The 27819-nt window shown below is 47.7% G+C and overlaps 1 protein-coding gene across 1 annotated transcript in view; it reads left to right on the forward strand.

The window, feature by feature from the left end:
* Positions 1 to 391: 391 nt before the first annotated feature.
* The window catches only part of ISM2 (isthmin 2), a 95157-nt gene continuing 67729 nt past the window's right edge, over positions 392 to 27819 (forward strand). The window contains exon 1 of the mRNA XM_085626637.1: positions 392 to 1302. Coding sequence (XP_085482763.1) covers positions 1162 to 1302 — 141 coding nt within the window. The 5' untranslated portion in view covers positions 392 to 1161. The remainder of the gene's footprint in view (positions 1303 to 27819) is intronic.

The following is a 27819-nucleotide window of genomic DNA, read 5'->3' on the forward strand; positions in this document are numbered from 1 at the left end:
CGAGGAACTACCCTTGAAGGAGGCTAACTTCTGTCAGCCTGTGAATAAAATAAATGCAAGCCATCCGCTTCAGAAATCAATGGAAACTTGCGAAAGCCGTCTCGCGCCCAGCGTGGCAGCTGGAGGCCGAGCGCGCGGGCAGCCCGGTGACAGCTGGAGAGGGCCCGGCTTGGCTCGCGCAGTACAGCAGGCGCTAACTGTCGGGCAGCAGAGGCCTGTTGCAGTGACCTGCACAACTTGAGGTAGGGCACTGTATCAACCGCAGGACCCACTGGCCCCCGTGCGCACGCTCTCCCATCCCTGATCCCTGCACGTGAATGTTTGCTGGGGGGGAGGGTCTGGGGAAGGGGCGTGGTCCATTCAGTAACCTCATCATTTGTCTCCACCCACGGTACTGCCAGAGAAAACCACAGGCAGAGGCAACATCTGAAAGATAGGAGCGCAGGGGGGACCCCTGAAGTCACAGAAGAGGAGGAAGAGAAGCGCGAGACGTACCCTGGGGACCAGAAGGGATTGAGTGACAAGCAGCTCGCTCTGGGACGTCCTGGCCCAGGAGAAGGAGGTAACAGGAGACCAGGGGACCGAGGAGGAGAGTTCCCCACAGAAGAGGGGAGTTCTGCACAGGGGAGGGGATGTCCCTGCTGCGGAGAAGAATGGGGTGCCCAGCAGTAGCAAACTGTAGAGAGAGCCTCCCTGAAGACTAGAGGGTCCGGCGGAGGGTGCGTCTCTGCTGCGCCTACACCACCAGACCGACGTGGTACACAAGCCCCCAGCGCTGGGACCCGTGGGCTCCAATTGTAATATCCATGCAGTGAACAGGCAAAAGGACCAACCAGGGCGGAAAAGACGGAATTTTGGGGAAATTTGAAGACATTTGTGGAGAAGTGAGCAGAAGGACGGAAACTGATTTTACCTCTTTTCGTTCGTATTTTGCACCCTTTGCTTAATCTAAGAATGGAAGTTTCGGGGGGCTTCGGGTGATGAAAGGAGTATTTATCCGCACCAAGAAGATACAGGCTTGCGAGGCAGTGGGGTAGATAGGAACCTCCATACTTGGACCCCCTTCGACTGACTTGCAAGTTGTGTCTGCTGGTCGGATTGCTTCCCTCGCTCCGGTTACCAGCAGGACCCTCCCCGGGGCCGTCTGTCTGCTCACAGGACATGTCTCTGGTCGGCGGAAAGGCTCTGCTTGGCCTCTGCCTCCTCTCCCTGCTCACCACTCTCCCCCCGCCAGGACGAGGGGTGCCGGTGAAAGACCCCGGGAGTAACACCGCCAGGCGGGGGAGCAACCGCTTTCCAGAGGTAAGTCAATGATCTGTTCCCATTTCCAGACGACGTGCCATGCTAGCATCATCTGTTATAATTATAAAACATGTTCCCCTAACCTGCCGTGTGACCTCCGGCAGGTCGGTTTCACCACCATTGAATTCCTGCGGGATCGAGAAAGTAAAGCGTGGATGCCTGCTTTACAGGGGCGTATCTATCTGCAGCAGGCGCAGTGGCACTTAGGTCTAAAGGGCATGCTTAACCTTGATTGTTCTGTTTTATTTTGCTTGCATATAAAAAAAAAAAGACGCGTGCCCCCCTTGCTACGCTCTGCTAATTTGCACATTTTAGACTCAACAGAATGGACATTTTACGCAGTGTAAGTGTGATTTTTGGTTATATCTGTGTGTGTTCATTTTTTTCACTTCACGTGGTATGTATGAGGCTGGCTCCAGATCAGAAAAAAACGTGAGCAATTTGGAGTTGCACTACGAGGCCTTTTAGCACAGTCGGGTGAGTGCAGAAGGCACTATTCTTATTTGGCACAAATAGCGCACTATCGGCCATTTGTGTGGCATCGCAGCGCATTCGAGGGTGACGTTTCAAATAGTTGAGGTTTCCGTGACACGTGGTGGTTCTACTGTCATCAACGCAGTGCTACGCACAGTCGAGTAGTATAAAATGACGCCCCCTGCAGAATGTGACGAGGGGCCACCGAGCCTCCCATAACTGACAGATATTCATTCATCTTGGGATGAAAGGGGGACCCCTGGAGGCACCCCACCCTTCCGCCGCTGCTGCAGGGGCTTGTGGTACGCCCCTGGCTGTGCAGTACCTGCCTGTGTGTATGCGCTGTCTAGTGATGCCCTGTGGCATGGCTTTCCTCCAGAGAGTGCCGCGTGGTGCAGTTCTATGGGTAAATCCAGTATTCAGGGAATATGTACAGTACACAAAGTTATGTAGCGCTGCTCTATTTGAAGTGGTCTGCAGCGCTGTGCTGTGGTGTTTTCTTACGACAAGGGAAGTGTAGTGTAATACGGCCGGAGACTGGTGTTTTATTCCGGTGGAGGTTGCTAGGGGTCAGGCAGAAGAGTGATGATTGGATAGGTGTACTAGGGTTGCGAGTGCTGTTCGTAAAGTCAAGGGGAAAAAGCCATATATATCTAATGCGTCATCGCTGAGCAACGAACGTGTAGGTACACCAAGCCCGAGCCGGTTCGAGTCGCAGTAGTGGCCCCTCTGCCTCTCATCGTCCCGGCCATTAGCAGACCTCTGTGGTTCTGTCCAGAAACATCTACCTATGGCGCCTAAGAGTACATTTTCACTGTGTGTTGTTGTATTTCACTAATTGTAACCAGGGCGGTGAAGGGCTACGTCACCTTCACATGGCGCGAGAGCTCTGACGTGAAGTACTAACCTGCGTGTGAACTGGGGTGTGGCACGGTGGCGTCAGTTTCTTCTTCCTGCTGCGTGACATCTGGTTTGTGAGTGTTGTCTCCAACAGCCCCCTGTAAGGCGTGCTCCCCCGCTGGTTTAGGTTTTTTTGGGGGGAGCGGGTGGCGCCGGCCGCGCGAGGGATGTTTCTTGTGGCTCAAAGCATGCCGCCGGGGGGGCAGTCCACGGCCAGATTGCGGTGACCCAGCAGAGGTCTCCGCGCGGCTCTAACTGCTGGAGTTGCAGTGTTATTTTGGTGAGAAATGAGGCGCATTGGAAGAGCCCTGTTCGGATTCCAGTGCTGGAACGGCAGCGTGTGCTGCAGACCAGGACTCATGTGGTTCGGCAGAACTGCGCGTGGGCGCCTGCGGAAGAATAGTAGATTCGAAGAGGATTGTATGTTTTTTAAAGTTTTATATAAAGTTGAACGAGGGTGTGCGAGAGATGTCGGAGCATCAGAGCGCCTCACAGCACACAGCTGTTATAATACACTATATAGCTGCACCGGAGCGATGGAAACACACGTAGAAAACTCTACCCTGCATGTAAGCTGTCCACGCAAGGACCCCCGGTTTAATCTTTATTAGAGCCATCGATCGGCCTGCTGATCTTGTCATCGGCTGCCACAAGTATCCCGAGGATACCCAGCACCCTGGAGAGTTAAATCATTACAAATGTAGCCTTTTTTCTTATAGCCAGAATGTGGCCAAATCTTGGATGTTTCAAAATAACCTGAGTCTAAACCATCCATGGAAGAGATATCTCAGTTACATCACCCTCCCTTGGGGCTTCCACAATACGAGCGTGACCCCCCCACCCCGACTCTGCTTCACTTGGGGCTCCAAGTCAGGTATATAAAGCCAATTGCTAGGGATTTAACACCCAAAAACAGACTCCACCATCGTGAGCACATCAGAAATATTGTTCAAGATGCCCATCTCCATCTCAAAATTCCATGGCGCTGCTCAGGGCTTTAAGTGGGATGAAAAAACTGGGGGGTCTCTCAAAGGGGCGTGGTCAATTTAATTAAGGGAGTGGCTTAAAAACACATAAGCTAAAAATCTGGGTTTAGCGTAGTGTGCCGCCCAACTTGCAATGCTTCTGTCATTGCATTCAGATATATGATATAAATAACATCATATCTACAAGTCAGGACTATTGGCTTTGTCAGTGGTTGTTAGTTGCATAAGATAAATAAGCAGCAACTATGGCTTGTATATAATATTGTACAAGCATTTGCAATGCAACAGGTCTTGCATTCACGCGAGTTTTATTTATTTTATTTTATTTTAAAAGTTTTATATAGCGCTAGCTTGACCCGTAGGTATCAGAGCGCTTTACATACATACTGTAAAGAAAAACAGACGGAAATTGCATTACATAGTAGGCAGGCAGTAAGGAAGCAAAACCAGGGATAAAAAAAATACAGCATGGAAGATAAGGTGGTTAACACTAGGGGTGGGCGGAATTTGCGGAATTAACCTTCGCAAATTATCGCGAGAATGTTTAAAATTATCGCAAACAAGCAGAAATATCGCGAAGATGCGGAAGTTTTTTTCCGGCACGTTCGCGAGATTTTCTGCATGGTTGCGGGTCGCCAACTTACCCATGTGGTTGCTTGCGGGTGCGGCCATCTTGTTTTGAGTTGTTCTCGCGGTGCATGATCGCGAGAAGAAAGACGTGATCGCGCGACGCATGACGTCACTGCGGGCGCGAACTGTCGCGAGACAGCGCAAATGGCTAAAAACAATACAACATCTCATGGAGAACGCGACCGGATCAAGAAAACTTGTCAGCGAACGCAGGGATTCAGGTAAGGCGATCGCGCGCGCGCGAGAATGTATCATTTTACAGCGCGAGCAAGAAACAAATTATCGCCAAGCTGCGGAAACCGGAATTTTTGACATTTTCGCGCTCTCCGCGGAACGCAAAAATGTCAAATTATCGCAATTTCCGCGAACGGAACGAAATTTTTGCCCAGGCCTAGTTAACACAGTCCGGTCACCAACTATCCTTGAATGTCAAGAGAGAGGAGTAAACTTAGATGTTGAAGTCTAGGTTAGTTGACGTTGGTCAGGAAAGTATTTGTTAAGGAGATGGATTTTCAGGTCCCTTTTGAAACAGGAGAAGGAGGGGTTGCATCTGAGGACTCTAGGGAGAGCATTCTACATCCTGGGAGCGTTGCCAGAGAACGATCGGTATTGTGTGGTTTTCTTTTTCAGTTTTGGAGGAATGAGGAGTGAGTTGGAGCTTCTCAGCGATCTGGATTGACCTGCTCTTATCAGTTTATTTTTCAGGTAGTTAGGGGCCGGAGAGTGAAGGGTTTTGTGTGTGATGCAGGCCAGTTTGTAAATACATCTCCCTTCCATGGGAAGCCAGTTGAGGGAGTTGAGAGCTGGAGTGATGTGATCAAATCTTTTTACTCCAGATACGAGTCGAGCGGCCATGTTCAACACTACTCTTAGAGTGGCTAGGTGAACTTTTGGAATCCCTGTTAGGATGGCGTTCCCGTAGTCGATTTTAGAGAGAACTAGGGATTGGACTACTGTCTTGAGGTCATCATGGGGAAGAAAAGGTTTCAATTTCTTGAGGTGTTTTAGAGAGAAAAGAGCACTTTTTGCAGAGTTTTTGATGTAGGACTCCAAAGATAAGTTCTTGTCAATGGTGATGCTTAGAGACTTAACTGAGTTGGATAGGACGATGGGGCAGTTTAGGGCGACCAGATTCTTGAGCCACTCTTGGATTGGACGATGGTTGCTTTTTGGAGAGAATAGGATTAGTTCTGTTTTATCTGGATTGAGTTTTAAGTGGTCAGCGTTGAACCAAGTTTCGATCTCGGTTAGAGTGGCATTGAGGTGTTGGATGTTGCTGGGATACTTGATTTTGAAATAGATTTGGGTGTCATCAGCGTAAAGGTGGTAATTCACTCCAGCTTTTTTCAAGATGATTGTGAGGGGCTCCATGAAAAGATTGAAGAGGGCCAGGGAGAGAACCGAGCCTTGCGGGACCCCAAGTGTGACTTTTGTTGGCTTCGAGAGACAGGAGTTGATTTTAATTTGTTGCGAGCGGTGTTGAAGGAAGGAGGTGAACCATTTTAGTACTGTGCCATTGATGCCGGAGCGCTTCGACATGGTCTCCAGAAGTGCTGGATGATTTACTGTGTCGAATGCCACAGATAGGTCAATAAGGATGAGTAGGCAGGCATCACCTTCATCTAAAGCCCTGTGAATATCGTCAGAGACGTTGAGCATAGCTGTTTCCGTGCTACAGGCTTCCCTGAATCCTGATTGAAAGGTGTCGAGGAGGTTGAACTCATCAATGTGTTTGTTGAGTTGGTGGAGAACGCATTTCTCCAGTGTTTTGCTAGGAATGGGAGGTTGGAGATAGGTCTGAGGTTGTTAAGATCATTAGGGTCGGCCCCTGGTATTTTGGGAATGGGTGTGATTTGTCCAAGTTGAAGGGAGTCTGGGACACAGCCTGAGGTGAGACAGGCGTTGATGATTTTTGTCCAGAAATGGGAAATGGTGTGGTTACGTTCTTTTATGATTGTGGATGGGATGGGGTCCATAGTGTGGGAGGAAGGTTTTAGGTTAGAAATTATACTGAAAACCTCATTTTCCGACATTAGGTCGCAGTCGGACCAATGCACATTGTTTTTTAGCTGGAGGCAGACCTGATTGTCCTTGGTAAGAACTCTTTCTGAATGATCTGGGGTGGTTAGAGTGGGGCAGGTTAAGAGGGAAGGAGGGTTAGAGGTTTGGATGAAGGATTGATCAATTTTCGAGACTTTATTAGTGAAGAAGGTGGCAATTTCTTCACAACGCTCTTTGGTGGCTTTGATTTCTTGAGAGGGAGTGTAGTTAGTTTGGCTTTTGACAATGTTGAAGAGTTCTCTCGGTCTGTTTTTTGCCAGATCTAGTTGGCTGCGGAAGAAAGATGCCTTTTCACTGAAAATGTGTTTTTTGTATGCTTGCCGAGCAGATCTAAGTTGCGCTAGGTGTAAGGTTGAGTGGTTTAGTCTCCAAGACCTTTCCGTTTGTCTGAGTTTGAGCTATTCGAATTGTAAATGACAATGCCTTTTATTTATGTTTTGGGTTTTAAAAACAAATAAAAGGCATTGTCATTTACAATACTAATAGCTTAAACTCTTGCAAATGCGAGACCTATTGCATTGCAATAAAGGGCCTTCTCGACCATTTGTTGGATGGTAAATATCAGAGGAAGAGACACTGGCCTGCGACATCTTCAAAGTAGTGATAAATAGTTGCAGTGAAGAAGATGTGTAAGTGTTGTAAATTACACAAACATAAAGTGTGAAGTGAGAGTTACATATGACTCGAGCTATAAACACTAACAAAGTGCTCCAACACCTATCGCTCTGTGACCAAGAGGAGAGCGTGAGTGGGGTGGGGGGCTATTTCCTGTCCTCTCTGTGATTTGAGTGTGCCGTGTGGCATTGAGTAATGTAATTGCTATCTTTGGCCTAATAAGAAACACTGCAGCTGTAGTGGAGCCTTGGCTTCACATCCTAATGCAGGGCGGGCTGTGCTTTATGGCAAGCAGGAAGGGATGGTCTTGGCTGCAGCTCTGGCCTTGGCTGCAGCTCCAGCCTTGTACAGTGCCCCTGCTATTACTAGTGAGCGAGATACGCTGAGGTGGTGGTATTGGTATTGGTGGTATTGGTTGTGGCATTGGTGGTATTGGTTGTGGTGGTATTAGTACTGGTGGTGGTGGCGGTATAGGTATTGGTGGTGGTGTTATTGGTTTTGGTGGTGGTTGGGGTATTGGTGGTGGTATTGGTAGTGGTATTGGTGGTGGTGGTATTGGTGGTGGTATTGGTGGTATTGGTAGTGGTTGTATTGCTAGTGGTAGTACTGGTGGTGGTATTGGTGGTGGTGGAGGTATTGATGGTGGTGGAGGTATTGGTGGTGGTAACATTGGTGGTAGTATTGGTGTTGGTGGTGGTATTGGTTGTGGAATTGGTGGTGGTATTTGTGGTGGTGGTTGTATTGGTGGTGGTGGTATTGGTGGTGGAGTTATTGGTGGTGGTAGTGGTATTGATGGTGGTGGTATTGGTGGTGATGGTGGTATTGGTTGTGGTGGTGGTAGTGGTATTTTAGTTGGGGGGGGGGGTTGAAACAGACACTAGATAATGCCGGGTTAAAGTGATTGAAAGAAGGCACCCATGTTACGGGGGTGGCCGTGCTGCTTAAAAAAACACAAGCGGTTTCAGCTGAAGCAGAGCGTGTTCGGCCTGCAGTAAGAGAAGCTCAATAAAGTAAATAGTGCTTACAGACTAAATAACAGGTCCCGTGTAACAATTGAAGTAAAAGGGCCACTTGCAATGGGAGGGTACAAATGAAGACAAGGCCATACTAAGAAGGGACTAACAAGCCTATTAACAAATCCGAAGGCAGCATTTACGAAAGACAATGACAGAAGCCAATGAAAAATATGGGAGGAGAGTGGGCGCAGCTTCTCTCCCATATTCTTCTACAGCAGCCTCGCTGAGCATCAGCGCATGTGCGCTGCCATTAGGCTTGACCTAAAAAGGTTCCACTTAAAGCCCTGGTGACACCACGACGATGTTGCTGCTCCTGAGTTTCCAAAAGAGAAGGGAAATCCAGAGATTAAACAACTCTGTTTAAAGGATTCCCCTACCCCTACAAGGCTCACATGGCAGGACGTCATGCCGTAACTTCACTAGTGAGAAGTGAGCAGTTTGAGCACGCGCACATCAATGTGCCTGCTCTCACTGCAGTCTGGAAAAAACACGGACCGCCTGTGCCAGGACACAAAATAGAGCCCGATAGAGACCCGTTTTGAGCCCTCCTTTATAAAACTTTCCCTGCTCAGCACCGGGTGCCTGGCCCACTTAAAGCTTTTTATCACAAACAAAGGTCCTTAAAAAAACTATTTATAGTAATAATGAATATAGACAAGGATCAGTGCTATATTTGAGGATGTCCAGCCGGACAAACAATTTAATGATTCCAAGAATTGCTAAGCATGTTAGGAACACAAAATAGAGTGACACAATCCTGCGTCCTATATACAAACAAAGACAATTACATTTAGACAAATAGCATTTAAGACAAAAAGGAAGAAGCTTGTGGCCAATGGTGATAGGTAGGGCAAGCTTTCAGAAAACAATATTCACGCTAGTTTTAACTCAGTGGTTTAACGTGCAAACTTGTTTAAAAAGTCGACGACGTTTCGATCCCCTTTAGCAAAATATTGGGATCATCATCAGGACGGTTAATAACAAGCCTGAATTTATACACTGCCTTAATGAGGGCAATTGTTAGATTAGGAGATTCTGTGATTGTTGCGGCGGTTAGTGCAGAAGGACGCTGACATTGATAGCTGCGGTGAAAGCGGTAATAGGGGTGATCTTGAGAATTGTTGCCACAAGGGTGAAGTGGTATGGGATCAAGTCAGAGAGCTTCGGAGGGGTTGTGAGTAACCAGACGTCAATGAGACCGGTGCTTGAAGTTGAATGGCGCAATGGCTTCTAACGATGTGAGATCACGAGTGCGATGGCTGCGATGACTTAAAGCTTTGGCGCTGCTGGAAAAGGGCTATGAACCAAACTTCCCACCGATGGGCAGACTTTGCGAGAAGCCTCGCAGTCAAAAGATAATACTGCTTTTTGGAGAGCTGTAAATGCCCCTTTTTTTAAAGATAACTCTGCAGACACTATTGAGACAGCAATTACGGAAGAGGCATGGGTGACCTACTTCGGGGAGCTTTATTTAGCAGAGACCACGGAAGATCCAGGGCAGGGGCTCCATCCACCAGGCCAGGATATCGTCCCATACCCTATAAACGTAGTATTCTTATTAAAAGACGTTCTGGCAGCCATTGATAAGAGCGCGTCAGGAAAGGCCCCGGGCCCCGATGGGATTCCTGTTGATATCTTCAAGGCTAATACTGCCTTGTGGGCTCCCCTTTTAACAAATGTTCTGAATAGCTTTACCAAAGTAGGATTTCCTCTTACTTGGCAGGAAGCAATTGTGGTTCCGATTTTTAAAAAAGGCGACCGAAATGAGCCCAAGTGTTATAGACCGATTTCTTTACTGGACTCACTTATGAAGATCGCCGGGAGAGTCTTACTTAATAAATTACAAGCATGGGCTGAAGATAACGGTACTCTCTCAAAGTTTCAATATGGTTTTAGGGAAGGCCTGGGAACAATAGAGCAAGGCTTGCACTTAGCTCTTTTAGTTGCCAAATATGTTGAGGCTAAAAATGAAAGCTTATTTCTAACTTTTGTAGATCTAAGCTCGGCTTTTGATTGCCTCAACCATAACAAACTTTGGTCTATACTGCAGGATATGGGGATAGACCCAAATCTTTTAATCTTTATCCAGGAACTGTATCGAGGGGCAGGTGCTCGGGTTCGTTTTGGGGTAAAGGGGGAATGTACTTCCAAATTTGCTATAGGGAAGGGTGTGAGACAAGGCTGCATACTAGCTCCATTCTTGTTTAATCTATATATTAATTCGGTAGCCTCTCACCTCTTGGAAGACAAGCAAGATTATCCCAAAATAGGAAACTCCTTTATCCCCATTCTTCTATATGCAGACGATGCAGTGATCATGGCTCGGACCCAAGTGGGACTGCAGAGATCACTAAAAAGATTTTCAGACTATATGGGCATTAGGGGACTAAAGATCAACATAAGTAAGACCTTTAATATGTGCTGCTCCAAAAAGAAGAATACTACCTGTAAAACCGTTTTATTTAATTCGAAAATTGACACGGTAAATATTTTTTCTTACCTAGGTATCAATTTCGAAAAAAGCGGTTCGTGGTCCGTAGCAGGAGAATCAAGAAAATTGGCATTTACACGAGCAATTGGGGCAGTTAAAAATGTTGCCAATAAGGTGGGAGGACGTCCAGTATATGCCCTACTGGATATTTATAAATCTAAATGCGTGTCTACGGCGTTATATGGCGCAGGGATTTGGGGGATAGCGAAAAATCACAGTCTACAGCTCTGTGAGAATGCTTTTCTTCGCTATCTCCTGGCAGTTCCAGGATCCACCTCCACCTTTGTTTGTCATCAAGAATTAGGCCTACGATATATTGAGGACCTTGTCAAAGTTGATCCGATTTTATTGTGGCACAAAGTGTGGTGCTCAAATGAAACAGGCCTGAATAGGGATATTATCCTGGACTGTTTAGGCCTTGAGGGGGCCTCAAAGATATCCTGGTTTGAGGGTGAAGTGGTATGGGATCAAGTCAGAGAGCTGCGATGACTTAAAGCTTTGGCGCTGCTGGAAAAGGGCTATGAACCAAACTTCCCACCGCTCGCTGTATGCGACAGTGTTAGCACTAGTGAGCCTAAACGCAGCACTGGGCGAACATTCCTAGGTGGAAGACTGAGGGCCGGGGCGGAGGCATGTGTGCAACCATTGGGTGACTGCTGCAGGGAAGGGATGCTCCGGGACCTAGAGGACATAATCGGCAAGGATGGGCTGGCCAAAGTGTACGGCACTGAAGCACTCACTGAGGACTGTGTGGGAGTACCATCACACTGAACAACCACAACATGAAACACTAAACCACCACAACATGAAGCACTACAGACACTCTGAACCACCACAACATCAAACACTACAAACACACTTAACCACCAAAACATGAACCATTACTAACACACTAAACCACCACAACATGAAACTCACTGACTGAACCACCACAACATGAAATAGTAGAAACATGCTAAACCACCACAACATGAAACACCACAGACACACTGAACCAACACAACATGAAACACACTGAACCACCACAACATCAAACTCTACAAACACACTGAACCACCACAACATCAAACTCTACAAACACACTGAACTAGCACAGCATCAAACACTACAAACACACTGAACTAGCACAGCATCAAACACTACAAACACACTGAACCACCACAACATCAAACACTACAAACACACTGAACCACCACAAAATCAAACACTACATACACACTGAACCAGCACAGCATTAAACACTACAGGCACACTGAACCACCACAACATGGAACACTAGAAGCACACTGACTGAGCCACCACAACATGAAACACTCCAAACACACTGAACCACCACAACATGAAACACTACAGACACACTTCACCACCACAAAATGAAACACACTGAGTGAACTACTACAACATGAAACACTACAAACACACTGAACAAGCACAGGATCAAGCACTACAAATACTCTGATCCACAACAACATGAAACACTACAAACAAACTGAACCACCACAACATGAAACACCCTGACTAAACCATCACAACATAAAACACACTGACTGAACCACCACAACATGAAATACAACAAACACACTGAACCACCACGGCATGAAATGCTACAAACCAATTGAACCACAACAACATGAAACACTACAAACACACTGAACCACCACAACATGAAACACACTGACTGAACCACCATGACATGAAACACTACTAACACACTGAACCACCACGACATGAAACACACTGACTGAACCACCATGACATGAAACACTACTAACACACTGAACCACCACAACATTAAACACTACTAACACAATGAACCACCATGACAAGAAACACTACAAACACACTGAAGCTCCATGGCATACATTACAGACACACTGAACAACCACAACATGAAACGCTACAAGCACTGAACCACCACAACATGAAACAGTACAAATATGCTGAACAACCACGACATGAAACACTACAGACGCACTGAACTACCACAACATGAAACTCTACAATTACACTGAACCACCACAACATGAAATACAATGACTGAACTACCACAACATGAAGCAGTACAAACATACTGAACCACCAAGAGAAGAAACACTACAGACACACTGAACCACCACAACATAAAAAACTCTAGAAGCACAGTCAACCACCACAACGTGAAACACCAGAACATCAAACTCTACAAACACATTGAACCACCACAACATCAAACACTACAAATGCATTGAACCACCACAACATGAAGCACACTGACTGAACCACCACAAGATGAAACAGTACAAACATACTGAACCACAACAACATGAAACACTACAGACACACTGAACCACCACAACATCAAACACTACAAACACATTGAAGCACCACAACATCAAACACTACAAACACACTGAACCAGCACAGCATCAAACACTACAAATGCACTGAACCACCACAACATGAAATGCTACAAAGGCACTGAACCACCACAACATGTAACGCTACAATCACACTGAACCACCACCCCATGAAACACTAGAGACACTCTGAACCACCCCATGAAACACTAGAGACACTCTGAACCACCACATGAACCACTAGAAACACACTGACTGATCCACCACAACATGAAACACTCCAAACACACTGGACTACCACAACATGAAACACTACAGACACACTCAACCACCACAAAATGAAACAATAGAAACACACTGAGTGAACCACTACAACATGAAACACTACAAACACACTGAACAAGCACAGCATCAAGCGCTAGAAACGCACTGAACCACCCCAACATGAAACACTACAAACCAGCACAGCATCAAGCACTACAAACGCACTGAACCACCACAACATGAAACACTACAAACACCCCTCACATTTGGAGGAGGGTGCAGCTTAATCTCCTGGCTGTGCACATTTCTGCTAAATATGTAATTATCCCCTTACTGGGCAGCAGCCATAGAGCACATGCAGAAGGTTTATAGAAACACCAGCGTTAATTGCACACACTTTAATTATGTGCACACCACCTACTCCACCCCACATAGGCTAAATGTTATCGGTGACAAGAGCTGCCCCCGTTGCACTCTGAGAGATACGGGCTTCTTGCACGTGACATGGGTGTGTTCCGTGGTAGTGGCCATCTTAACACTGGGTGCACTGCTAAACAAGACAGGCATATATGCCCCTGAGGTCGGTCTTCTGGAATTATAGCGCCATTGAAACGAGGTAGGGTCTGTGTCAACTTTTATGTGATATTTCTTTCACAGTTGGTATGGCTTGGCTGCAATTTTGTTTGACATGATTCAGTTTTATTTTCTTTCTGGCTGTCCAGCTTTATGGTTTTGAAAGGACCCTCCGTAAGGGGGTTGACAAAGGTGTTATTACTGTTAATTATTATGTAAATCTGTATATCATCCTGATAATGGAGGATAGTAGCAGCCTAGGTTATCTAGAAATTCCCTAAGGGGATCAAGGTATAAGGTAAAAAAGACGAGGGCCCTATTGACACCTGTGGGGTTGCAAAATGCATTTGTTTATAGTGTGACAAGGAGCTACTGTTTTTACCACCAAGCAATGATCATATAGAGGGAGAGCATGTTCAGAAGACAGTCCTGATCAACTATATCGAGCACTGCCCACAAGTCAAGCTAGCTTGATTTTAGATCAACATTGTGGCATCATTTTCACTGGTGTTGAGTGTAGGCCACTGGCTGCTCCTCTGCTAAGGTGGAGGAGTGTCGTCCCACTGCTCTTTGAGCAGTGGAAAATCAAAATCAAATGATAACAAAAAGTTATTATCATTTTATTTTTCCTTGTGGGACTCCTCCAGGTCAGGCGGGGCGGGGCTAGGCTCCCCGCCGTCCGAGGGAGCAGGAGTGGTTTGCCTTCCCTCCCTAAGTGAGCTATACAGTTTGGTCGGCTCTCTGGGGCCAGCCAAACAGTCATGCACACTTGGCATGTCCTCCACTGGGCTGTGTTGCACATGAAATTACATTTGTTGGTTAACAACCGAAACCTGTTCTGAAGTATGTGACAACGGAGCCACCCATCCCTCCCCGTCTGGAAAATGTGTATAAAAGTGGGTTCCAAACCAGACAGCTGGTTACTGTTCCAAGTTCTTCTTGACAAAGCAATAGAATGTTCTGCAGAGTTCTCAAATAGCTGCTGTGCAACCAGTGCTGTTATCTGTCTCACAGCCAGTCTCCCAGAGAGGGAGGGGACAACACCTAAAGTCAATACTTTCTGCTGGAACAGCTGAGGGCCTGGAGCCTAGAAGCCTGCTGTCGCCAACAAGGAGAAGTTTGCAGAGCCACTTCGGAAGCAAAGATTCCTGATCTGCTCTGAGGCTACAACTGCTCCCACAGTCATAGTTGGAAATGCTGGACTGCAGTCGCCTTGGAGGACCACACTGCTGAAATCGGGTGCTGCCGTGCATGCCACTCCTGGCATGTAAACCTTGTCCTGAAGTGAGTCAAAGTGTGGGAGTTGGTGTGTAACTCATGTCTGCCATGCAGCCTCAGTCATCTTATAGCTGCACCTGCCAATAGGGATAGGAGGTTGAGGTGCATGGGAGAGCTCGATGCACGCGTCGATTGTGTGAAGAATTGATAAGACGTCTTGAATTGTTTTGCTCTTAGACACAAGATCATTTTTGAACCATCGACACATAAGGCTCATTTTGCCTAATACCATACAGAGGTACGTACAGAAATACTAGAAAACTTGATGCAAACAGGAGGAGAGACCATTGCCAGGAAGGAGGGGATATAGTGCCTCGCTTTTAGGACACAACTTTGGTAACCCTGTATAATATACCTTTTGAATTGGATAGTATTTTCTTTTGCTGTCACATTAAAGTCCTTTCTTTTCCATAAAAGATGTGACTGCGGTAGACAATATATATTATTTATTGTGTTGTATGATTGTTGACTTCTAAGCTCTTGCCCCCCACACAACCTCTCTGAGAAGCATTGGACTGGTCACCCTCGCAACCCTAAGATGTCAATTTCGAAAGAGTTGTGCTTGGCTCAGTTTGCAGAGCCATATTAGGATGGACCCTAGGACACCAGTGGCAAAAATACCTCAACTACCATGCTTTGGGGCCCAGTAGTGCCCATGTACCATCTGATCTCTCCAAATGGGATCTGGCAATGATATACTCCCTTAAGGGAATTAAGGAAGTGGTTGCTGGTTTACAAAGAGTAGGGGAATTGGATACTGTTGACAGCTGAATGATTTGTTGGAGGGATTTTTTTTGTCCCAGGATGGAGATGTGCAACTGTCAGTAACGTTTTGTTGAGGTTTATGTACGTTGGGTAGAGGACATTTGTGATGTCTGCATCCTTATTATGTATTTTACTTAGCTTATCTATTATGTATGTTGTGTGCAAATTCATTACAGCATGTGTCCTGCAGTTGAGACATTGTGTTGTGGGAGTCATTAGTTTGAGCTCCTACAATTTTAAATTGTTTTCTGTTTCAGTTTTGTACTTATTCCTTTACATTTTAAAGGTCTTGTCTATTAAGGGTGTGGGTTACTTCCTCCATTAACCTTCCTTGGGTCACAGTCGATATCGTTCTGTATTAAATCAAGGTGAGAATGATTCTTTATTAACTTTCGATTTGAATTTCTTGTTCTTAGTTTTGGGTGCAAGGGTGTCAATGAAGGTTCTGAAATGGTTGAGGCATTTTAACAAAAGGGATGTTTTTGTCTCCCTCACCCATGCTTAATTTGGTTTCAGTTGTATTTTCAAGGTGATTTGGGGATGTCCATGGTGAACAGAATAAGGTAATATCTGTTCCATGAATTTTACAGGTTTTTATTTTTTGTAAAAAAAAAATGTTTGAATGAGGTTGTGTTCAGTAATGATGAGATACAGAGTGGCTTTTTTAGAGTATGTTGGATTGTTTATTTATTGTCATGTTATGTTATGGGTATTGGTATGGCCTGTTATCACTGGTGGGTGTACCATAGTGCTTAGCAGTTGGATGGGCCTCGCTTAGTGGTGTGTTAATCGAACAGCCATGTCTTCAGCTTCTTGCTGAATTCAAGCGGCGAGGAGGAGGCTCTGATGTGTAGTAGGAGGTCATTCATGCATTAGGAACGATGTATGAGAAATCTCGACCTCCAGCTCTGTTTCTGTGAATGCGTGGGGTGTGTGCGAGTAGGAGTCCAGCTGAGCAGAAGTGTCTGGCTGGTTGGTGGAAGGAGATGCAAGTGTTTCTGAAAGCCCGGGGGGCGCTAGGTGGCGCACACATGGAATGGCCGCACTGTAGTGAGACTCCCGCAGCCCGGTGACATTATCCCTTAAAGGTCCTGCTCAACATTGCGGAGGAAGTATCTACCCACATCAAAGGCACTACGGGACCTTCAAGAAGACTCGCTGAAAGTTTGAAGTGAAACGCGCCGAGGGATCCGGCGCTGCGCAGTTGTGAAGTCCGACCGGGATGCTGCAACGGAGCGCTAGTGCGCGCTGAGACGGCCAGTGGAGGTAACTGAGGCCGCGGCTGCACACGAGGAAGTAGGCCGCGAGACGCGGCTTTGCATCACGGCGGAAACGAACCTGTTCGCTGCGGCGGGAGCGCCGGAGATAGTCAGGTGATGCCCCGGCTGTGACTGACCTGCTCACACGTCTGGAGCACTGGGGGCGCTGCGGACTCTGCCGGAGCGGCGGTGAGTGAAGATTGGCGACTGACTCGTATAGGGATCGCTGCCGAGAGACTGCCTGAGAGCGGGAAGTGCAGAGTGGACGGGGAAGAGGAGCGGACGCATCGACCCCCCCCCCGCTGCTGAGCCATTGAGCGCGAGTGCGGACGCAGGCTGGGGCCCGATAGTACCAAGAATGAAAGAAGCGCCATGAGAAGGGGAGCTACTGCGGGGCCTGCACTACAAATCTGCTGAGGCTTTGGCTGCGACCACAGACACCGTTCACGACATATGGGGTAGGAGTGCTATTAAGGGCTGCGGTAGAGTGTGGCTGGAATGATACCATATGTGGAGGAACCTGTTGGCTGTTGAGGAGCCAGAGTGCAGCTTTGCGTGGAGCATTATCCGAATTGAGCCTCCCCATCTTCAGAGGCAGAGATTTCAGGAAGGCGACGCGGCTTGATTGCTGGGACAATGCTGTATTGCGGTGGTTATTGGCTTACTCCACTGCCGAGGTGCGGTGAGGGCGGCTGAAGCGGAGGGAGATCGAGGAGCGGTGAGCGGCCCCAGGGATGCTGTCTGTGTGACGGATTGGCACAAAAACTGAGGATTGGCGATAGAGGAGGCGGCGCGTGGCTGCAACGAGAGACGATCGCTTGCGACATAGAGCAGCCGTGATCAAGGAGAAGAGGGGGAGACCGAGCCGGCGACGAAGAGGGCCCTACCAGACGACTGGCCTGCAAGGCCGCTACAGCGGCATTATGGGCAAGCCCGACGCTAAGCAGGCGAAGCTGCACTTTGAGGCGGCAAAACGCGGGGCTCAAACTCAGCAGGTTGGACAACCACAGGAGGGGCGGAACGAGGCCCAAGATGGAGTCGCAGTCTCAACTACGAACACCCAGAACATTCTCCAGGAGATTCGACAGGGTTTCGCCACTGTGGTTGAGAAGGTAGACCACATGTCGACCAGAATGGACGCGATAGTTCACAAAATAGAGGGGCACGAGGAGCGGCTTCAAGAGGCAGAAAGGCGCATATCGGAAGCGGAAGATACGACCTCCAGGCACAACACGCAGCTTGCTCGGATGGATAATCTATTGCGGGTTATTGCTGCAAAGAATGAGGACTTGGAAGCGCGCAGTAGGCGCAATAATATTCGCATTATGGGAATTCCGGAGTCCACCAATGTTGGGAGGCTGGAGGTATATGTGGAAAAGCTGCTATTGTCCTCTATAGGTGCGGAGGCGCTCTCCAGCCAATTCATCGTGGAGCGTGCCCACAGATCTCTGGGTCCCCGGCCACAACCTGGAGCTAATCCGCGCCCAATTATTGCGAGACTATTAAACTACAGGGACCGTGATGTGGCTCTGAGTGCCGCTAGAAGGAAACTGTCCATGGTATACGACGGGAATACCTTTTCGATCTATCCTGACTTTACCCCTATGGTACAAGAGGAGAGGCGTAAGTTTATGGATGTAAAAGCTAAACTGCGTGAGGCGCAAATAGACTATGCGCTGCTCTACCCAGCGCGATTAAGAGTGACACATCAAGGTAAGCAGCATTTCTTCACCGCACCGAATCAAGTGGAAGACTTCCTTAAACAAGTGAAAAAAGCGACTCGCACTGGTAGAGGACGGCTGACTTTGCAGCCCTTGGAGTCAGAGGGAGCCGGGGAGAGCTCGATATGAGCTGCCACCTGGGGGCCCTGATGGGCTTCCTTGGGTTCTAGGAATATATTACTACTCCAAGGCATGACATGCGGCTGAGGATCAGTTCCGTTGCTGATTGATGGAAAAAAAAATAATAAGTTGAGTGAAAGATTGTACTCACCGGGCAACCTCTGGCCCCTTAGAACTTAACTGTGCTGACAGGGGGAGTCTAGTGGGGTGAGAGGAGTCTGTGTGGCCACCTAGAAAAGGCCCCCAGCGGGTATTACCCCGGGGCGGGTCGCTACACACCCTGGTTTGGTGTTGTGGTACCTATATTGAATCTGTTGGGAAGGGAGGGGAGGGGGAGGGAGTACATCGCTGGCAAGTTGGGGTTGCTTCAGTGGGAGGGGGTGGGGACTATTGGGCTGTTTGTTGGTTTATATATGTCTTTCTCCCAGCTGGATACTAATAGGAGCAAACCAGGGGTGCGGTTGGGAAAGTTAGACATGAGGCATCTTAGACTGTCTATTGTACTAGGCTATTTCACAGAATATTGGCTAATATGCAACGTTAGGGTGGTGCACCGGGTCATGGATGACACTCAGGGCTATGGCTGATTGTGACGTTGGCAAATTGAATATCATCACATGGAATGTTCGAGGGCTGGGGGATGCGCGGGAAAAACGACAACTGTTAGCCTATCTAGACAGACACCGCACACACATTGCTATGCTACAAGAAACACATTTTTCTCCCCAGGGAAGCAACATGTTTGCGAGCAACTGGGCGGAACACAGGGTTTTCTCCTCCTATTCCTCCTATGCGCGTGGGACGGCAATACTTATAAAGAGACGGGTGCCCTTTCATTTTGTAGGATCAACGGAGGACTCGCAAGGACGATATTGCCTTATGTGGGGGCGGCTGGGTTCGGTGTCTGTTACATTGGCCTGTTGCTATGGGCCTAATGTTGATGATCCACATTTTTTTTCCACGCTGTGGGCCTAGATTTTTGAAGTGGGCTCCCAACACATCATGTGGGGTGGGGATTTTAATGCTACATATAACCCGAGCCGCGATAGATCACATCCTGCCCCGCATCACTATACCAAGGCAGCTGGAATACTCAGGGACACCATAGATACATATCATTTCATAGATGCTTGGAGGCACATGCACCCATCCTCACAAGCGGGTACACACTTCACAGCGCAGGCGGCTTCCTGGGCGAGGCTCGATTATTGGTTGGTGTCTAGGGGACTGGGGCCCGCGATATTCCAAGTGCAGCATCTGGCCCGAACGTATTCGGATCATGCCCCGGTGAAACTTACGTTGTCGTCGTCGGACCTTGATGTGCCGCGTAGCGGCTGGCGGTTGAGGGCTACCATGTTGCTCGATGCAGTCTTCCAGGAGGAGTTGCGGGAGGAGGTACGAGACTTCTTCGCCCGCAGTAAGGGCTCGGTGGACAGTGTGGAAATTATATGGTAGGCCTTCAAAGTAACAATCTGGGGGTTTTGCATATCCAAGGGGTTTGGGGTGCTTAGACACATAGTCCACTCACTGCAAAAATTGGAAGGGGAGCTGAAAATGATAGAGGCGGAGATAGCTCGGACTCCCGGAGGCCCGGGTGCGGTTCAGGGATACGCTTACGGAATACATGACCACAGCGGAGAGGGAAGCACGCTTCCGGGGTAAATACTGGAAGGTCCGATGCTACGTGAGGGTGAAAGACCGGGGAGGGTGTTGGCGACCCTAGTTCAGAAACCTCGATATACAAGCTATATTTTGGAAATTGAAGACCTAGAAGGAGTAGTTTATCAGGACACGGCTAATATACTTAGTGCATTTACAAGACATTACGAGCAATTGTACGCCACCAACAGAAGGGATGAATTGGACCTGGAAGACTTTTTGGGAGATGTAGCGCTGGGATGGCTCAGTGATGTGCAACAAGAGTTTTTATGCGCTCCATTTGAGCTAGATGAGGTGCGAGAGGCAATTATGAGTATGCAGTCGGGGAAAGCCACTGGGACGGATGGTATCTCAATAGAATTCTATAAGACATATATAGACATTATTGCCCCCGTTCTGCGCGAAGTATATGAGGAGTCGCTGGAGGTTGATTGCCTCCCAGCATCGATGAGGGAAGCACTTATGATCTTGTTGCTGAAGCCAGGAAAACCACCGCCAGCGTGTGATTCCTATAGGCCACTCTCCCTCCTGAACTGTGATGCCAAAATACTAGCTAAATTGATTGCTACTCGCATGAGTCTACTGCTTGAAAATTTTATACTCCCTGACCAATCGGGATTTGTGCCTGGTAGGGCCACATCCCACAACTTGCGGACGCTTTTTGCGGTGCTTAACAATGTCTCACCTGATCTGCCTTTAGCAGCAGTTTTCTTAGACGCCACTAAGGCGTTTGATTCGGTAGAATGGGACTATATCTTCGGAGTAATGTTACGAATGGGCTTCCCGCCCCTCTTTTTATCATGGATCAGACTGTTATATACCTTGCCTGAGACTAAGATTCTAATAAATGGGCACACGTCTACACCATTGTCCATTACGAGAGGAACTCTGCAGGGGTGCCCACTTTCTCCGCTGCTCTTTGCCATAGCAATGGAGCCGCTGGCAGCTAAGCTGCGTCAGCATCATAAAAATAGAGCATTGCGGTGCAACATGCGGCAAATCCTGATATCCATGTACGCGGATGATATCACACTGTATATCCGGAATCCGCAAGATAATTTGAATCCGATACTGAGAGAGTTTATAGTATTTGGGAAATTGTCCGGGATAAATATCAACTGGGGTAAATCATGTATATTTCCATTGACAACGGCAACCCATAGATTTCCGCTAGACTACCCCCTAGAGTGGTGCGATGAGGAATTGCGCTATTTGGGAGTTCGGGTGACGAGGGACAGAGACGAAATCATGCGTCTGAAATATGGTACTGTAATAATGTGAATTGCGGAGAACGTGACCCGATGGATTGCCCTGTCCCTGTCGATGGCAGGCCGAGTATCCTTGATTAAAATGGTGATCCTTCCTCAGTTACTCTACTTGTTTCTCAACGTCCCATTTTACCCGGGGAGGCACTTCTTTACGACACTCAGGTCGGAACTGACACGATTGGTCTGGGGAGGCCGGCAGCCGCGGATGCAATGGGACATACTCACTAGACCATACTTGCGGGGAGGTTTTGGAGTACCTGATTTTGAGTTATATTACCTTAGCGCGCAGGCTCATTACGCTTGGTACTGGATTGTGCAGCCCAGATATATGCCACAAGTAGCGGCGGAGCACTGGCTAGCGCATCCGATACCAATAGATGGAGCACTATTTGAGCCGGTGACGGCAAGAGATAAGAGGCCGACTACAGTCACCTGCACGATCAACGCTTGGAATCGGATTGGACACATTCTAGGTGCTCCCAGGCAGTATGCGGCCTCTTTGCCTCTTACATATCACCCGAATATGCCCATGTTACAAGAGAAGTTGTTTCACCAGTTCAGAAAACGAGCGCATGTTGAGACATGGGGGGGGATTTATATCATGAGGGGCAGTTCTGTTCAGCAGAACAAATGTTACAGGGTCAGCAACAGACACCGCTTGATGTTTTTCTGTATGTTAGACTGAGACAGCGGATACGTAAACTCACTCCGAATTTCCCAGAGGAGCCGCGGGCACTAGCCCCTCTGCAAGTAATGCTTAAATGCAAAACAGCCACACGACTTGTATCACTAATTTATAGAACAGTGCACACACAGAGGGAACTAGCTGACCCAGCCTCCCGGGCGCGTTGGGATGAGGAGCTGGACATGACGCTTTCGGGTGAGCAATGGGAATATTGTTGCTTACAGACTGAGAGGGTGGCGGCCAGCAGCAGACTCCGAATGATACATTATAAATACCTACATAGATTATACTATACGCCAGCTAAGATGTTTAGATTTCAATTGAGAGACACAGACAGATGTGCCCGTTGTGGAACGCCTGGAGCGGATTTTTTGCATCTGGCGTGGGAGTGGGTGAATGACTACTGGCGACAGGTCTTTGAAGCACTCTCCCATTTGACACATACACATATTGAGCCCACACCGCTGACGGCATTATTGGGGTATGTCAAACCGATGCAGGCGACACATCGGAAATATATTGCAATGGTGCTCCTAATAGCGAAGCGTAGGGTGGCCTGTAGGTGGGGTAGGAGGCGAGCCCCGAAGTTCAAGGACTGGATTCCTGATCTGGTGACATGCCAGAAGCAGCTAGCTTTGTATTCGGAACTGTTGCCCAGTGCTTCTAGGCCGCGGAATATTTGGTCCCCCTTGACCTGCTATTTGCTCGAGCATCCACTGGAGGACTCAAACCCGGAAAGCAGGGGGAGCACTCATGGGTGGGAAGGAGGAGCGGAAACTGGGACGGTGAATGACTAATAACGTAAAATTGGGATATTGCTGTGCTTTTGATGTACTTTGCTACCCAATGTTGACAGGCAAATGAACTGTTTAGTTAATGCGACACTGGGGAATAGTAATAGACTACTCCCGCGAAGGAGGTGTGCAACGGAGGGGGGGTCTCTCGAAGCAATGGATGTCCTAACTGGCCCTGGATGTTCTTTTGCTGACTAACTACGATGAAGTGATGCGGTAGAATGCGATGGGGTGTACCACTCAAAATGTAAATGCAGATATAATGCCAGTACTGTTTGTATATTATGTGACACGACTGATGATGCTACTGTTTGTATAAAACTAATAAAAAGATGTTTAAAAAATAAAAGTGTTCTGAAAGCCCGGCCCTGTGTTGTGTAGTGCTTTGAATGTGTGAGTGAGGAGCTTTAACAGGACACATTTGTGTATTGGGAGCAGGGGGAGCTCTCTGAGGTGAAGTGAGATGTGAGCCCTGACAGTTATGCTTCATCCAGGTGGTGACGTCGGTCATGCATGTGGTGAACCTGCTCCTGGTGTTGGGGTTTTGTCCGAAAAGGAATGTATGATCTGTGTGCCTTCAGCGTTTGAAAGGACGTTGCTGTTGTGGGTGCGAATGACGTTGATAAGGGGAGTCAAATACATTTTGAAGAATGTGTGGTTGAAGGATGAGCCTTGAGGTACTCTGCAGATGAGTTTACGTGCTTCTGAGGTGTATGGTGTGAGCAGGGCCGGACTGGCCGTAGCGGGCACCGGGAATTTCCCCAGTGGGCATCCAGGGTTGGGGGCAGGTTTTGGGCCCCTGGGGGCTGATTTTGTTACAGGGTGTTTTTGCAGCATAGTACCAATATCGGCCGCTGTAACGAAATCGGCCGAAACCGGCCGTGGCAAACAGCTCGGCCGCACCCCCTACCCGCGGGGGGCCTGCCGAGCACTTTGCCAGGGCCGCTTTGGTTCCCAGTCCGGCCCTGGGTGTGAGGATAACTTTTTGGGTCTGTTCCGTCAGGAAAGAGCAGATCCAGCAGAGATCCGGTCCTTGAATGCCGATTTCGTGGAGGTGCTTGATGAGGGTGCTGATTGAGACTTTGTCGAAGACCGCTGAAAGGTCCAGGAGGATGAGGACCATGGTCTTTCCTTTGTCCAGGATCGTGTGGATGTCCTCTGTTGTTGCCATGAGAGCTGTCTTATTGCTGTGGTTAGGTCTTAATTTGGACTGTGTGGCATCTATGGCCTGGTGGTTGACAAGGTAGTTGTTGAGGCTTTTGATGATGCGTTTCTCTAATACTTTTGCTCGATAAGGAAGGAGGGAGATAGGGTTGTTGTTGGTGACCTTGCTTGCATTTGTCAAGTGTTTATTGAGGTGGGTGTTGACTGTGGTGCGTTTCCAGGATTCTGGGAAAGTGCGTGGTTGGATGGATTATTGAACTAAGTTGTTTCAACTAAGAAGGTTGGTGGAGCTTTTACTGAGGAATCATTTTCATCATTCCAGTGGACATTTAAGTAGCCAAGCAGTAGGTAGTTGACATACGACAGTAGTGTAATGTTGGTGAAATCAATCAGTTTTTTGGTAAAGGCTGTTTTTTGGAGGGCTGTTTATTAGTATGGCTTTTATTAAGCAAATGTTTGAGCTCTGGATGGTAAATTCTAGGCATTTGAGGACTATCATGCACAGTGGATACAAGCATAATACAGATAGCATAGTGCAGCTATATGAATTATGGCTTCTTTATCTGGTCTGTTTCCTTTATCTTTCTGGAACATGCCAGGCCTGATGCACAGAAATACAAGCATAATCGTTAAAAAAGCGATTTTGCTCTGTTCACTCCATGACAGTTTTGTAACATATGAACTGAGGTATATATTGCAGGGTAGGTGAGCCAACAGATTAACAGGGAAAGCCAAACCAAAGATCCACTCTGACTCTGGGAGCCCATACACGAGTCAAGCCCTGAACATTTTTGGCATGTAAATTATGCAGTGAAGATAATGTTAAAAAATGATAAGATGTCTTCAAATTAGAAAAAAAGTGTACTTAACATGTGGAAGAGTTTCACATTATTATATATTTCTTGATAATTATTGGAGGATAGGATTAGTGTGGGTGACAGGCAGAATCCACACTTTATTTTTGGCAGTTTTTAGGTCTCGCCTACGTAGTGTGCATGCGCTGCTTAGGAGGGCCTTTAGCCGTCGCTCTGCTCCTTTTCAAGCACACATTCGTGCTTGTGGCGGCATCCACCTTGCGGGAGCGAGCAGGGGCGCGCCACAAGCACGAGTGGAGTGCTTGAAAATGAGCAGACTGCTCTCCCAAGCGCGCACGTGTGCCTCTCTCCTCGCCCACACGTCCTCTCCGTCTCCTTTTTGCTCGCGCTCCCTGCTGCTGCACGACTTTGGTAACTGCTTACTGTCCCGAACTCAACTAGTGCTTTCCAGTTTTCAGTCTGCTTCGGCCTACGACCCAATGTCTAGCCAGCTTCACTTTGGACTGCTGCGGTTGCAGCCTCTACAACGTACTATACAGCCTCATCTCAGGGCCTCCGCTGCAGAGTCCGGGCTTTGCAGCACCTCTGGCTTCCCAACTCGTGACACCTCACATGGGTGTGTCCGAAAATCTATGCTGCGCCGCCACTCTGTGCAGCCCAGGCCGCTCGATGGATGCTGCTGATTTGCGCGTCCCTCAGATTGTCTGCACCGCTACAGAGCCAAGCTCTGGTACCGGCAGCCCGCCTCCCGGCATCACAGCCCCCCGAAGTCAGGTGAACAGTGCAACTGTTTCCGTCCTTTAATGCCGCGCGCTCGCTCCACATATTTAAGCGACTTTTCCTCTTCAGTATATTCTATTCACTGTTCCCGAAACTTCGTTCCTGAAAGTCCATCGCAATGTTCATGTTATTCGGTGTTATGCGCCATGCCCTCTCCCATTGTCTTGGTGCGGGTGGAGGCCCCACTTTAAACCTCGTGCCTCGCCCAGAAGTCTCCCCACTCTAATACAACATCCCTATTGTCCCTTTTATTTAAAAAGAAAAAAAAGAGAACAAATCGTGCAATCAGTGTCTACAAAGAAAACACTCCCGCTGCCTCCCCCAATAGTGTATTCAAGATCATGAACATCTTCTCACAATGTTGCAGACAGGATTGATTGAGCATATATTTAACGTTTATTTATGATATTCCGGCTTACATTACATCGACAGTGTCTGTTAGCTGTACATGCTCATGCTCTCAAAACCTTTGAATTGTTTTTTTAAAATTGATGATGAGTTAGTTTTTCCCTTTCCGCAGCTGCTAACCATTATTTTAACCCCTTCAGCGCGGCGCGGAGTTCCGCGCCACGCTGAAGGTTCCGTGCGCGGGCGGGCCATGACGGAACGGTTCCGTCATGCGCACAGCGCAACCGACGTGCATGACAGAACCGTTCCGTCATGCGCGTTGAAGGGGTTAATTAAATGTATATATTCATTGTTTTTGTAAGAAGGCACAGTGTCACAAACACAAACATAAAATATCGTTCCTATCCAACCTTCTATTCTCATTAGTACTAGCCAACACAAATGTTAGTTTCCCGCATGCTACTACTGTGAAGGGGGTGTGAACACAGAGACGCGGCGGCAATACCGTATATTGACAATGGAATCTTAATAATAACGTACCAATTAAAACAATAGCAGCAGCATGAGAAGGAGAGGGAAGCAACCAGACATTACACAACTCCACTATCCTAGTGGACCTTTACACTATCCGACTTAACTCTGCAGTCCCATTCACTCTGCACCATTCACTCTGCAGACACCATTTATTAAGCACTCTGCAGTGACCACTCACTCTGCAGTCACGAATTGCTCTGCAGTTGCCATTTACTCTGCAGTCACACTTCACTATTTACTCTGCAGTCACAATTCACTCCTCAGTCACCCATCAACATTCTCTCTGTAGTCACCAATTACTAATAGTCACCATGCACCTTCCAGTCATGATTTACTCACCAGCCAACATTCACTGCGTGTTTACCATTAATCCTGTAGACTCTATTAACTCTACAGTCACCATTCACCCTCCTGAAACCATTCACCACCCATTGAGTCACCATTCTCTCACTAGACATCATTCACTCCACAGTCACTATTTTCTCTCCAGTCACATTCACTCTAGTCATCATTCACCATCATACAACCATTCACCACCCAGTGAGTCACCATTCTCTCTCTAGACACCATTCACTCCACAGTCACTGTTCTCTCTTCAGTCGCCATTCACTCTACAGTCACCTTTCACCCTCATGCAACCACGCACCATTCAGTCACCATTCTCTTCAGTCATAATACACTCCACAGTCACCATTCTCTCTCTAGTCACCATTCTCTCTACAGAGACCATTCACTCTGCAGGTGCCATTCGCTTTCCATTCTCCAATCATGTATTCACTATATTCAGCATCCTTTATTCATTGCCTTAGATGGCTTACTGTACTGGGTGCACCTGTGACTCACTTGTTCAACATGTACCTTCTTGTTGAACAGTCACGAGCCGTCCATTCAGAATTTCTCATGCCTGGATCCATCCCTTTACCCATCCACCATGTTACCTGCTCATTCATCATCATGCACTTTACCCATTCATTCATACAC

This window comes from Triturus cristatus, chromosome 9, assembly GCF_964204655.1.
Source record: "Triturus cristatus chromosome 9, aTriCri1.1, whole genome shotgun sequence".
NCBI lineage: Eukaryota > Metazoa > Chordata > Amphibia > Caudata > Salamandridae > Triturus > Triturus cristatus.